The sequence below is a fragment of the Zosterops lateralis genome (genome assembly GCF_965231275.1).
Source record: "Zosterops lateralis genome assembly, chromosome: 23".
Taxonomy (NCBI): Eukaryota; Metazoa; Chordata; class Aves; order Passeriformes; family Zosteropidae; genus Zosterops; species Zosterops lateralis.
In genome coordinates this window covers 326,714-339,966 of record NC_139783.1, presented here as the reverse complement: position 1 = coordinate 339,966, position 13,253 = coordinate 326,714, and the positions used below count along the sequence as shown (strand labels likewise).

Here is a 13,253-nt window from a genome sequence, read left to right as displayed (position 1 = left end):
CATGCCTGGGGAGGGGGACAGGGGTTAGAGACCCCTCCCCAAATCCTGAGAGCCCTCACAAAGCCCTGGGACCCCTCCCCAAATCCTGGGACCCCTCACAAGGCCCTGGGACCCCTCCTCAAACCCTGAGACCCCTCCCCAATCCCCCCCTCCCCAAAGCCCGGGCTGGGGTGGAGCTGGCACAGCATGCCTGGGGAGGGGGACAGGACAGGGTTAGGGGGGATTAGAGACCCCCTGAGACCCCTCCCCAAATCCTGGGATCTCTCCCAAAGCCCTGGGACCCCTCCCCAATCCCCCTCCCCAAGCCCTGGGACCCCTCCCCAATCCCCCTCCCCAAAGCCCAGGCTGGGGGACCCAGGGACAGGGTCAGGGGAGGACTCTGGGACCCCTCCCCAAGCCCTGGGACCCCTCCCAAAGCCCTGAGACCGCTCCCCAAATCTTGGGACCCAACCCAAATCCCCCTCCCCAGTCCCTGGGACCCCTCCCCAAAGGCCACAGACCCCTCCCCAAGCCCTGGGACCCCTCCCCAAGCCCTGGGACCCCTCCCCAAGACCTGGGACCCCTCCTCAATCCCTCCTTCCCCAAAGCCCAGGCTGGAGACAAGGGACAAGGTCGGGGGGGCCCTGAGACCCCTCCTCAATCCCTGGGACTCCTCCCTGAGCCCTGGGACCCCTCCCTGAGCCCCCTCCCCAAGCCCTGGGACCCCTCCCCAAGCCCTGAGAGCCCTCCCCAAATCCTGGGATCCTTCCTGAGCCCTGGGACCCCTCCCCAAATCCCCTCCCCAAGCCCTGGCACCCCTCTGCAATCTCTGAGACCCCTCCCCAAGCCCTGGGACCCCTCCCCAAAGCCCGGGCTGGGGACAAGTGACAGGGGTCATGGGTTAGCGGGGGGTTACAGGCCCCCTGAAGACCCCTCCCCAAGCCCCAGGACCCCTCTGCAACCCCTGGGACCCCTCCCCAAATCCTGAGACCCCCCTCCCCGAGCCCTGAGACCCCTCCCCACCCCTGTCCTCACCTCCCTGCACCCCCTGGAATGCGGGGTGCCCCTTCTCCCCCATTTTTCCCCCTTTTTTGCCCATTTTCCCCCCATTTTTCCCCCAATTTCCCCCATTTTTCCCCTGCAATTCCCCGTTTTTGCCCATTTTTCCCCCCAAATTTCCCCCACTTACCCCCCTGCACCCCCTGGAATGCGGGGTGCCCGTTCTCCCCAATTTCTGCCCCATTTTTCCCCCCAAATTCCCCATTTTCCCCCCACTTACCCCCCTGCACCCCCTGGAAGGCGGGGTGCCCGTTCTCCCTCGCCGCCCCCGCCGGGTGCTGCTGCTGCTGCTGCTGCTGAGCCGAGACCCCCATCGTGCCGACCCCCCCGGCCACATTAGAGACCCCCTCCCCTGCCCACCCCCCCTCGGGCCCATCCCCCCCCCACTCCTGCGGGTGGGCGTGGCCGCGGGGGCGTGGCGGGGCGTGGCCGGGGGGCGGGGCCAGGCGCTCCTCCAGGTGTCCCAGCCACAGGGCCAGCGCGCTGCGGTCGTCGGCGGTGGTGGCGGGGTGGATCAGGGCGTAGGAGAGCAGCTGCCGCGACTCCTCCACGCAGCGATTGCTCTCGATGGCGTCCGCCAGCACCTTCTGCAGCCGCTTCATGTACTCGGCCTTGGCCGCCGCGTTCCCGGGCTGCAGCAGCGGCAGGTGGGCCAGGAGCAGGGCCACGGCCGCCTCGGCGGGTTCTTGGGGCCACTGAGAGATGGCAGCTGGGGACACAGGGGACACTGGGGTCACAGGGGGTCAGTGTGGGCTCCTGGGGTCACTGGGAGATGGCAGCTGGGGACAGAGGGGACACAGGGGTCAGCAGGGCCAGTGTGAACCCCTGGGGTCACTGCAGCAGCGGCAGGTGGGCCAGCAGCAGGGCCTCGGCCGGCTCCTGGGGCCACTGGGAGATGGTGGCTGGGGACAGGGACACACAGGGGACATGGGATAGTGTCACTGTGAACCCCTGGGGTCATTGGGGACAGGGACAGGGTCAGTTTGGGCTCCTGGGGTCACTGGGAGATGGTGGCTGGGGACAGGAATAGGGGACAGGGGACACACAGGGTCTGCAGGGTCACTGTGACCCCCTGCACCCACTGAGAGGTGGCACCTGGGGACAGGGACAGGGGACACACAGCAACAGGAGTTGGGGACACCCTGAGACCCCACCTGACACCCCTGACAACACACAGAGACCCCCTGAGACCCCTCACGGACCCCCACCACTCCCAAAACCCCCCTCAAAACCCCTCAAAGACCCTCCCCACCTCCATCCAAACCCCACTGGTGGCCTTGTCCCCCCAAACCCCCCCCAAAACCCCTCACAGAGCCCCGTGACCCCCAAAACCCCTCACAGGCCTCCACCACCCCCAAAACCCCACAGGGAACTCCCCAACCCCACAAAGACCCTCCCCACCTCCATCCAAACCCCTCACAGACCCCCACCACCCCCAAAACTCCACAAAGACCCTCCCAAACCCCCCAAAACCCCTCACAGACCCCCCCCCAAAACCCCACAAAGACCCCCCAAAACCCCCCCAAAACCCCACAAAGACCCCCCAAAACCCCCCCAAAACCCCAAAAAGACCCTCCAAAACCCCTCACAGACCCCCACCACCCCCAAAACCCCCCCCAAAACCCCTCACAGACCCTCCAAAACCCCTCACAGGCCTCCACCACCCCCAAAACTCCCCACAAAACCCCACAGGGGGACCCCCAAAACCCTTCACAGTTCCCCACCACCCACAAAACCCCCCACAAAGACCCTCCAAAACCCCTCACAGCCCCCCAAACTCCCCCCAAACCCCCCCAAAACCCCTCACAGCCCCCCAGACTCCCCCCAAAACCCCACAAAGACCCTCCAAAACCCCTCACAGCCCCCCCAAAACCCCCCCAAACCCCCGTCACCCACCAGCACTGTTGGCCTCGGCCTCGAGCAGGTGGATGTCGGGGCAGTCGGCCAGCGAGTGCTCCAGGCAGAGCTGCAGGAAGCGGGCCTGGGTCCTGGTGACCCTCTTGAGCAGGGCCAGCAGGGCCACCGTCTGCTCACACTCGCTCCAGCCCCGGAACCAGCCGGCCACGATCCCCACCTGCTCCCTGAACATCATGGCTGGGCAGTTTCGGGGAGTTTTCAGGAGTTTTCAGGAGATTTCGGGGAATTTCGGTGAATTTCGGGAGATTTTGGGGGGATTTTGGGGGGTTTCGCGGCAATCTGGGGGGATTTTGAGGAGTTTGGGAGAATTTTGAGGGATTTTGGAGGATTTTAGGGGGATTTTTGGGGGGGTTTAGGGGGTTTTTTTGTTGTAATTTGGGGAGGGGGCGGTGGGTTCAGCCCCCCCTCCCCTCTCAGGTGGTGGGGGCCCCCCCCAAGGCCCCACAGCTCATTTGGGGGGGGGTTTGTGGTGCCCTAAAGGGGAGACCCCCCCCAGAGGGGGTTGGGAGGGTGGGGGGAGCTCCGGAGGGTCCTGGGGAGAGAGAAAACAGGGGAGGGGGTTAAGGGGGGGTGGGGAGACCCTTTTTGGGGAGAGGGACCCCCCAAAAGGGACCAGGGACCCCCAAAAGGAACAAGTGACCCCCAAAGAGCATCAAAGACTCTCCAAAAGGGATCAGGGACCCCCAAAAAGGAATCAGAGACCCCCAAAAGGACCAGAGACCCCCCGACAGCCCCGACCCCTCTGGGGCTCTCCCCCCTCACAGTGACCCGGACCCCCCCAACCCCACCAGGGACCCCCTCCCCACCCCACAGACCCCCCTCGGTCCTGAGTGGGCTCAGAGACCCCCCAGGACCCCCCTCCCCACGCGGGTGGGCTCAGAGACCCCCCAAGCCCCACCAGGAACCCCCTCCCCACCCGGGTGGGCTCAGAGCCCCCCTCAGGGCCCCCCCCTGTCCCGGGTGGGCTCGGAGACCCCCCAAACCCCACCAGGGACCCCCTCCCCACCCGGGTGGGCTCGGAGACCCCCCAAACCCCCCCAGGGACCCCTTCCCCACCCGGGTGGGCTCCGAGCCCCCCCAGGACCCCCCTCGGGCCGCCCCTCCCCCGCTCGCCCCTCAGCGCGGGGCCAGGGGGGGCCGCAGGCCCGGCGGGCCCGGGGCCGCCTCCGGAGGGCGGGGCCGGGGCGGGGCAGGGCCGGGGGGCTCCGGGGAGGCGCGGGGCGCTCGGGGGGTCCCGTGGCGGGGGCTCCCGGGAGGATCCGGGGGGTCCCGGGGGGGTCGCGGCCGCCCCTCACTCACCCGCCGCCGCCGCCGCCGCCGCGCAACGTCAGCGCGCACGGGCACGCAGCGCCTGCGTCATTGCGTCACGGGCGGCGCGGCCAATGGGGATCGAGGGTGGGCGGGGCCGCGGCTGTGGGGATGGGGGTGGTGGCCGTAGAGGCCACGCCCACCCGGCGCGCGGACCAATGGGAGAGCCCCGCGCGGGCGCGCGAGCGGCGAGGGGGCGGGGCCTCAAAGGGGGTTAAGGGGTGTTGGACACGCCCCTCGCGTTAGGCCACACCCCCTTTGCGCGGCGCGAAACTGTCAATCAAAGAGGCCGTGCCCCTTCTCCCAATTTGGCCACGCCCCTTTCGGGATGCTCGCGCTGGGGGCGGGGCCTGGGGGTCCCAGGGAACCGCCCACTGTCCCCCAGTGTGTCCCAGCATGTCCCAGTGTCCCCCCAGTATCCCCCAGTACAGCCCAGTGTCCCCCCAGTATGTCCCACTGTCCCCCAGTGTGTCCCAGCATGTCCCAGTGTCCCCCCAGTGTCCCCCCAGTGTGTCCCAGTATAGCCCAGTGTCCCCTCAGTGTCCCCCCAGTGTTCCCCAGTATAGTCCAGTATAGCCCAGTGTCCCCCCAGTGTCCCCCCAGTGTCCCCACGGGTGTCCAGGGCACCCCTGGGTGTCCATCTGTGGCTCTGTCCCCGTGTCCGTGTGTCCCTGGGCCCATCCCCGTGTCCGTCTGTCCATCCCCGCGTCCATGTGTCCATCTCTATGTCCGTGTGTCCGTTCCCGTTATCTGTCTGTCCATCCGTGTGTCCATCTCTATGTCCATCCCAGTGTCCGTCCCTGTGTCCGTGTGTCCATTGCCGTGTCCATCGCCATGTCTGTCTGTCCGTCCGTGTGTCCATCCCTGTGTCTGTCCATCCATCCCTGTGTCCGTCTGTCCCTCCGTGTGTCCATCCCCCTGTCCGTGTGTCCATCGCCATGTCCGTGTGTCCATTGCCATGTCCATCCCCGTGTCTGTCTGTGTGTCCGTCCCCTGTCCGTGTGTCCATCCCTGTGTCCGATAGTCCGTCCCCGTGTCCGTGTGTCTGTCCGTGTGTCCATCCCCGTGTCCGTGTGTCCGTCCCCCTGTCCGTGTGTCCATCCCCGTGTCCGATAGTCCGTCCCTGTGTCCGTGTGTCTGTCCGTGTGTCCATCCCCGTGTCCGTGTGTCCATTGCCATGTCCATCCCCGTGTCTGTCTGTGTGCCCATCCCCTGTCCGTGTGTCCATCCCTGTGTCCGATAGTCCATCCCCGTGTCCGTGTGTCTGTCCGTGTGTCCATCCCCGTGTCCGTGTGTCCATTGCCATGTCCATCCCCGTGTCTGTCTGTCTGTCCATCCCTGTGTCCATTCCCCGTGTCCAACAATCTGTCCGTGTGTCCGTCCCTGTGTCCATCCCTCGCACGTCCGTGAGTCCATCTCTGCGTCCGTCTGTCCATCCCCATGTCTGTCTGTCTGTCCGTCCATGTGTCCATCCCCGTGTCCGTCTGTGGCTCCATCCCCGTGTCCGCCGGTCTGTCCGTGTGTCCGTCCGTCCATCTGTCCGTGTGTCCGTCCCCGTGTCCGTGTGTCCGTCCGTCCATCTGTCCGTGTGTCCGTCCTCCCGCGGTCCCCGCCGGCCCCGCCCCGGCCCCTCCCGGCCCCGCCCCGCCGGTTCTGCGGCTCCGAGCGGCGGCCGCGGCCTCTCCGGGGCCTCTCCGGGTCCGGGACCCCCCGGGACCCCCCGGGACCCCCCGGGACCCCCCGGGACCCCCCGGGGCCCTCCCGGTACCGGCTCCACCCCCGATCCCGGCTCCATCCCGGCTCCATCCCGGCTCCATCCCGGCTCCATCCCGGCTCCATCCCGGCTCCATCCCCGGATCCTGAATCCATCCCTGGTCCATCCTCCGCCCCTGGATCCATCCCCGGATCCCGAATTTCCCCGGATCCATCCCCGGTGTCCCCCCTCCCCCCCCATCCCGGCCCCATCCCGGTGATTCCCCAAATCCCCCCACCCCAATAATCGCCCCTCCCCAATTCCCGGTTTTCCCCCAATTCCCTGTTCCATCCCCCTCCCCAATTCCTGGTTTTCCTCCCCCATAATTCCCCCATTTTTTTCCCCCAAATTCCCCATTTTCCCCCCCCACCCCAATTCCTCTTTTTCCCCCCCTAATTCCCGGTTTTTCCCCCCACTCAAATTCCCATTTCCCCCCCCGATTCCTGGTTCTCCCCCCCACCCAAATTCCTGTTTTCCCCTCCCCCAATTCCCGTTTTTCCCCCCAAATTTCCCGTTTTTCCCCCCCCAATTCCCTCCCCTCCCCCCCCGATGCCCCCCCGGTAGGGGCGAGGCCCGACCCCCCCCTCCCCCTCCCCTCCCCTCCCCCCCCCCCCCGAGCAGCGATGGGAACGTCCGTGGGCTGAGACCCCCCAGGTACCGATGGGGGACTGGGGGGGACTGGGGGGACTGGGGGGGACTGGGGGGACTGGGGGGACTGGGGGGACTGGGAGCGATTGGGAGGGACTGGGCCATGCTGGGGTGTACTGGGATTGCACTAGGCTGTACTGGGAGGGACTGGGAAGGAATGGGAGGCACTGGGAGGGACTGGGCCATACTGGGAGGGACTGGGATGCACTGGGATGTACTGGGCCATGCTGGGATATACTGGGAGGTACTAGGCCATACTGGGATGTACTGGGCCAGACTGGGATGTACTGGGTGTGTGTTGGCTGCACTGGGCCATGCTGCACTACACTGGGCCATACTGGGATATACTGGGGTGCACTGGGATATACTGGGAGGGACTGGGATGTACTGGGTCTCTGTTGGCTGCACTGGGCCATACTGGGAGGGACTGGGAGGGACTGGGATGTACTGGGCCATGCTGGGATGCACTGGGATGTACTAGGTCTGTGTTGGCCTGTACTGGGCCGTACTGGGATGCACTGGGAGGGACTGGGATGTACTGGGAGGTACTGGGATGTACTAGGCCACACTGGGATGTACTGGGCCATACTGGGATGTACTGGGATGTACTGGGCCATACTGGGATGTACTGGGCCATGCTGGGATGTACTGGGATGTACTGGGCCATGCTGGGATGTACTGGGCCATACTGGGATGTACTGGGCCATACTGGGATGTACTGGGCCATACTGGGATGTACTGGGATGTACTGGGCCATGCTGGGATGTACTGGGCCATACTGGGATGTACTGGGATGTACTGGGCCATGCTGGGATGTACTGGGCCATACTGGGATGTACTGGGCCATGCTGGGATGTACTGGGATGTACTGGGCCATACTGGGATGTACTGGGATGCACTGGGATGTACTGGGGGGTACTGGGATGTACTGGGCCATACTGGGATGTACTGGGATGTACTGGGCTATGCTGGGATGTACTGGGCCATACTGGGATGTACTGGGATGCACTGGGATGTACTGGGATGTACTGGGATGTACTGGGGGGTACTGGGGTATACTGGGATGCACTGGGATGTACTGGGGGGTACTGGGATGCACTGGGCCATGCTGGGCTACACTGGGATGTGCTGGGTTTATGTTGGCATGCACTGGGTTGTACTGGGATATACTGGGATGCACTGGCCTGTACTGGGCCTGTATTGGCCTGCACTGGGCCATACTGCACTGCACTGGGCCATACTGGGTTATACTGGGCCATACTGGGATGGACTGGGTTATACTGGGTTATGCTGGGCTGTACTGGGCCGTGCTGAGCTGTACTGGGTTATACTGGGATGTACTGGGCTGAGCTAGGCTGAACTGGGCTGGATTTGGCCGGACTGGGGTGTGTGGGGCCATACTGGGCCAGACTGGGCCATACTGGGCTGCTGCATGGGTCTGTACTGGTCCATACTGGTGAATGTGAATCTGTACTGGTCTGTACTGGTGAATGTGAATCTGTACTGGTCTGTACTGGTGAATGTGAATCTGTACTGGTCTGTACTGGTTCATACTGGTAGAGGTTTATAATGGTACATACTGGTCTGTACTGGTTTGTACTGGTGGATATGGTTTTATAATGGTCCGTGCTGGTTCATACTGGGGGATATAGATTTATAATGGCCCGTACTGGTCTGTACTGGTTTGTACTGGTGGATATAGGTTTATAATGGTCTGTACTGGTCTGTACTGGTCCGTCCCCTGTCCCCACAGGCCCCGCGGCGACGCCCGGACAGAACCAACATGGAGCCCTGAGAGGAGGTAACGGGGCCCTGGGATGACTGGGACAAACTGGGACAAACTGGGATCATTGAGATCTTATTGGGGTCACTGGGATCACTGGGACAAACTGGGATCTCACTGGGGTCTGGTGGGATCCCTGGGATCTCCTGGGGGGTCTCACAGTGTCTGGTGGGATCTGATCCCTGTGTCCATCCCTGTGTCTGTCCGTGGCTCTGTCCCTGTGTCTGTGTGTCCTTATGTCCATCCCAGTGTTTATTTCTGTGTCCATCCGTTTGTCTGTGTGTCCATCCCTGTGTCTGTCCATCCATCCCTGTGTCCATCCCTGTGTCCGTGTGTCCGTCCCCGTGTCCGTGTGTCCATCTGTTTGTCTGTGTGCTGATCCCTGTGTCCAACAGTCCTCCCTGTGTCCCATCTGTGTGTGTCCATCCCCGTGTCCCCTGTGTCCATCCCTGTGTCCATCCGTCCATCCTTGTGTCCATTTCTGTGTCTGTGTGTCCATCCCTGTGTTTGTCTGTCCATCCATGTGTCCCTGTGTTCCATCTATGTGTCTGTCCATCCCTGTGTCCATCCCCATGTCTGTCCATCCATTTGTCTGTATGTCCATCCCCATGTCCATCTGTCCATCCATATCCCTGTGGGTGGGGGGGTCAGGAGTGGACAACCTCCCACCCTCTGTCCTAACCTCCCCCTGTCCCCTCCTGTCCCCCCTGTCGTGTCCCGCAGCGGCGTCGGCGGCCGTGGGGCGGCCATGGCGAAGCTGCTGGTCCCCCTGGTTGTCCTGGGCGCCGCCGTGTCCGGCCCGGGGGGCCCGGCGTCCCCTCGGTGCCCCCCGCGCTGCCTGTGCCCCTCGGCCGCCCCCAGCCCCACCCTGCTGGTGCGCCCGCACGGGTCTCCTGGCGGTGCCCCCCAGCCTGGACCGCGGCGCGGTGGAGCTTCGCCTGGCCGACAACTTCATCGGCGCCGTGGGCCGGACGGACTTCCGCCAACATGAGCAGCCTGGTGCACCTGACCCTGTCGCGGAACGGGCTGCGCCGGCTCGCCCCCGGGGCCTTCGCCGACCTGCGGCGCTCGGGGCGCTGCACCTGGACGGGAACCCGTCTCCCAGCCCTGAGCGGGCCCCAACTCCGCGGCCTGGCCAGCCTGCGCCACCTCATCCTGGCCAACAACCAACTGGCCGCCATCGACGCCGCCGCCTTCGCCGCCTTCGCCGCCACCGTGGAGGATCTGCAAGATTTGTCCCACAACAACCTCCCGGCGCTGCCCTGGGACGCCGTGGCCGCCATGGGCAGTTTGGCCACGTTGACTTTGGATCACAATCTGCTGGAGCGCGTCCCGGCCGGGGCCGTGGCTCGGTTGCCTCGCCTGGCGCGGTTGGATCTCACGGCGAACCGGCTCCGGGCTCTGCCCCCGGTGCCGGGACCACCAGGCCCCGCTCTGGCCGCAGGTGGGAACCCCCTGCACTGTAACTGCGAATTGTTGTGGCTTCGCCGCGTCTCCCAACCGGGACGTTTGGAGACCTGCGCCACGCCGGCCCCGCTGGCCGGGCGCCTCCTGGGGGGGATCCCCGAGGAGGAACTGACCTGCCGGGCGCCCTCGGTGACCTCTGCGGCCGCCGACCCTCCGGCCGTCACCGAGGGCCAGACGCTGCGGTTGGGTTGTGCCGCCATCGGTGACCCCCCGCCCGCCCTGCACTGGCTGGGCCCCGATGGAAGGTTGGTCCAGAACGGTTCTCGACGCTCGGTGGGCTCCGATGGATCCCTGGAGCTGCGGGTGGCCACGCTCAGGGACCACGGCGGCTTCACCTGCGTGGCCGCCAACGCCGCCGGCGAGGCCGCGGCCAGGGTGGACGTGGTGGTGCTGCCGCTGCCGGTGCCGCGGGGCCGGGACGCCGAGGACACCGAGATAACGGGCCCCGGACCCTCGGACATGGCCCAGGCCGGGGGGAACGACACCTGGGACAGGCCCCGGGCCACGGTGGCGGCCGAGGTGACGGGGTCCTCGGCCCGGATCCGCTGGCTGCCCCAGCGACACCTGCCCGGGGTCAGGATGGTGCAGATCCAGTACAACAGCTCGGCCGACGACGCGCTGGTCTACAGGTGGGGGACAGGGGGAGAGGGGTTGGGGAGGGGTTGGGGGAGGTTTCAGTGGGGTTTGGGGGGTCCTGGGGGGCTCCAGGGTGGTCTGGGAAGGGTCTGGGGGAGGTTCTGGTGGGTTTTGGGGAGCCCTGGGGGGCTTCAGGGGTGTCTGGGAAGGGTCTGGGGGAGGTTCTGGTGAGTTTTGGGGGTCTCCAGGGTGGTCTGGGGGAGGTTCTGGTGGGTTTTAGGGGACACTGTGGGGCTCTCAGGGGCATCTGGGAGGCTCCAGGGGGGTCTGGGAAGGGTCTGGGGGAGGTTCGGGTGGGTTTTAGGAGACCCTGTGGGGCTCTAGGGGCATCTAGGGGGCTCCAGGGTGGTCTGGGGGAGGTTACAGTGGGTTTTGGGGGGCTCCAGGGTGGTCTGGGGGGATCCAGGGGTGTCTGGGAAGGGTCTGGGGAAGGTTCTGGTGAGTTTTGGGGGTCTCCAAGGTGGTCTGGGGGAGGTTCGGGTGGGTTTTAGGGGACACTGTGGGGCTCCAGGGGCATCTGGGAGGCTCCAGGGGGGTCTGGGAAGGGTCTGGGGGAGGTTCGGGTGGGTTTTAGGAGACCCTGTGGGGCTCTAGGGGCATCTAGGGGGCTCCAGGGTGGTCTGGGGGAGGTTACAGTGGGTTTCGGGGGGCTCCAGGGGTGTCTGGGGGGCTCCAGAGGGAGTTCTGGTGGGTTTTGGGGGACCCTGGGGGTCTCTAGGGGCATCTGGGGGGCTCCAGGGGCATCTGGGGGGCTCCAGGGGGGTCTGGGAAGGGTCTGGGGGAGGTTCTGGTGGGTTTTGGGGACCCTTTGGGGCTCCAGGGACGTCTGAAGGAGGTTCTGGTGGGTTTTGGGGGGTCTCGAGGGACTCCAGGGGGAGCTCAGGTGGGTTTGGGGGACCCTGGGGGGCTTCAGGGGGGTCCTGGGGGGTCTCTGGGGGGTCCTGGACGGTTTTTCCTGCAGGAGGGGGGGGGACAAACGGGGGTCTCGGCCCCCCACCCACCCCTGGGGTGGCTCTGATGGGGTTTGGGATAAATCGAAGGAATTTTGGATATCTGGGGGGGGGCTTCAGGGGGGTCCTGGGGGGTCTCGGGGGGGCCCTGGGCGGTTTTTCCTGCAGGAGGGGGGGGACAAAACGGGGGTCTCGGCCCCCCACCCACCCCTGGGGTGGCTCTGGGGGGATTTGGGAGAAATCAGAGGAATTCTGGATATCAGAGGGGGGGTCCTGGGGGGTCCTGGGCTGTTTTTCCTGCAGGAAGCGGGGGGACAAACGGGGGTCTCACCCCCTTCCCTGGGATCTGGGAGAAATGAAAGGAATTTTGGATATTCGGGGGGGGGTCCTGGGGGGTTTTTCCTGCAGGAGGAGGGGACAAACGGGGGTCTCACCCCCTCTCCCCCCTCCCCAACGCCCCCCCGGCCCCCTCCCCAGGCTGCTGCCCCCCTCCAGCCGCACCTTCGTGCTGCGGGACCTGGCCCCGGGCCGTCACTACGAGCTTTGCGTCTCCGCCCTGCGGGTCCTGGGCGACCCCCCGGCCGCCCCCCGCCCCCTGGGCTGCGTCTCGTTCTCCACGGGCGCGGCCCCCCCGGGCTGCTCGGCGCCCCCCCGCCCGCATTTCCTGGGGGGCACCGTCATCATCGTCATCGGCGCGGCCATCGCCGCCTCGGTGCTGGTTTTCATCCTCATCCTCACCGCGCGCTGGAAATCGGGGGAGGGGGCGCGGAGACCCCCGCCCGCGCTCAGCAGCGTCTGCTCCCAGACCAACGGGGGTCCCCCCCCGGCGGCCGAGCCCCCCGAGCTGCCCCCGCTGCCCCCGTTACCGCCCCCCGGGCCCGGCGCTGGGGGGTCGCGGGGGCTGTTCCCCAGTCACAGTTACCCCCGGCGGGCGCGGCCCCGGCGCCACGGCTCCCTGCCCCGGCTGGACGGGACCCCTCCCCAAGACCCCCTGGGGCCCCCCCTGCGCCCCTCCTTCGGCTCCACACACTGGATGCTGGAGAGCACGGTCTGAGGGGGAGACCCCTCCCCAAAACCCCCCCGGGACCCCCCTGGGACCCCCCAGGACCCCCCTGGGACCCCCCTGCGCCCCTCCTTCGGCTCCACACACTGGATGCTGGAGAGCACCGTGTGACAGGGGAGACCCCTCCCCAAATCCCCCTGGGACCCCCCTGCGCCCCTCCTTCGGCTCCACCCACTGGATGCTGGAGAGCACCGTGTGACAGGGGAGACCCCTCCCCAAAACCCCCCGGGACCCCCCTGGGACCCCCCTGGGACCCCCCCGTTGGGATGGAGGCAGAGGTGGGACCCCCTGGGACCCTCTGGGATCCCCCCAGAACCCCCCTGGGACCCACCCCTGGGGTGGAGGTGGCGGTGGGACCCTCTGGGACCCCCCCTGGGACCCCCAAGACCCCCCCCCAAGGGAGACCAAACGCAGCCCCGGCGGCTCTTTTTTTTTTTTTTTTTTTTTTTTTTCTCTTTATTTTTATTTTTTATTTGGGGAGGGGGTGGCCAAAGCCTGGCCCGGGTGCGCCCCCAGACCCAATTGGGATCCCACCACTCCCCCCATTCCCCCCCCCGCCGCTCTGGGGGTCCCGTATGCAAACCTTTCCCCCCTCCCCAAAAAAAAAAAAAAAAGTGGGGGTCGCGATAGGGGTATCGCGACAGGGATATCGCGAGAGGGATACCGGGATAGGGATATCGCGATAGGGAT

General features: G+C 66.0%; 2 protein-coding genes across 2 annotated transcripts in view; one reads left to right on the top strand and one right to left on the bottom strand.

Annotated features, from left to right (window-relative positions):
• The window catches only part of SAMD4B (sterile alpha motif domain containing 4B), a gene marked incomplete at its 3' end in the record, with an annotated part of 4,177 nt that extends 961 nt beyond the window's left edge, over nucleotides 1-3,216 (bottom strand). The window contains exons 1-2 of the mRNA XM_083877149.1: nucleotides 2,935-3,216; nucleotides 1,259-1,747 (exon numbers count right to left, since the gene is read on the bottom strand). Coding sequence (XP_083733275.1) covers nucleotides 1,259-1,747; nucleotides 2,935-3,130 — 685 coding nt within the window. The 5' untranslated portion in view covers nucleotides 3,131-3,216. The remainder of the gene's footprint in view (nucleotides 1-1,258; nucleotides 1,748-2,934) is intronic.
• Nucleotides 3,217-9,195: 5,979 nt separating this feature from the next.
• LRFN1 (leucine rich repeat and fibronectin type III domain containing 1) lies at nucleotides 9,196-12,554 on the top strand (the record flags this gene model as incomplete). The annotated part of the gene is given in 4 exon segments (XM_083877280.1): nucleotides 9,196-9,321; nucleotides 9,323-9,427; nucleotides 9,429-10,543; nucleotides 11,978-12,554. Coding segments are annotated over 4 exon segments (1,923 nt in total).
• Between the last annotated feature and the right edge of the window lie 699 nt (nucleotides 12,555-13,253).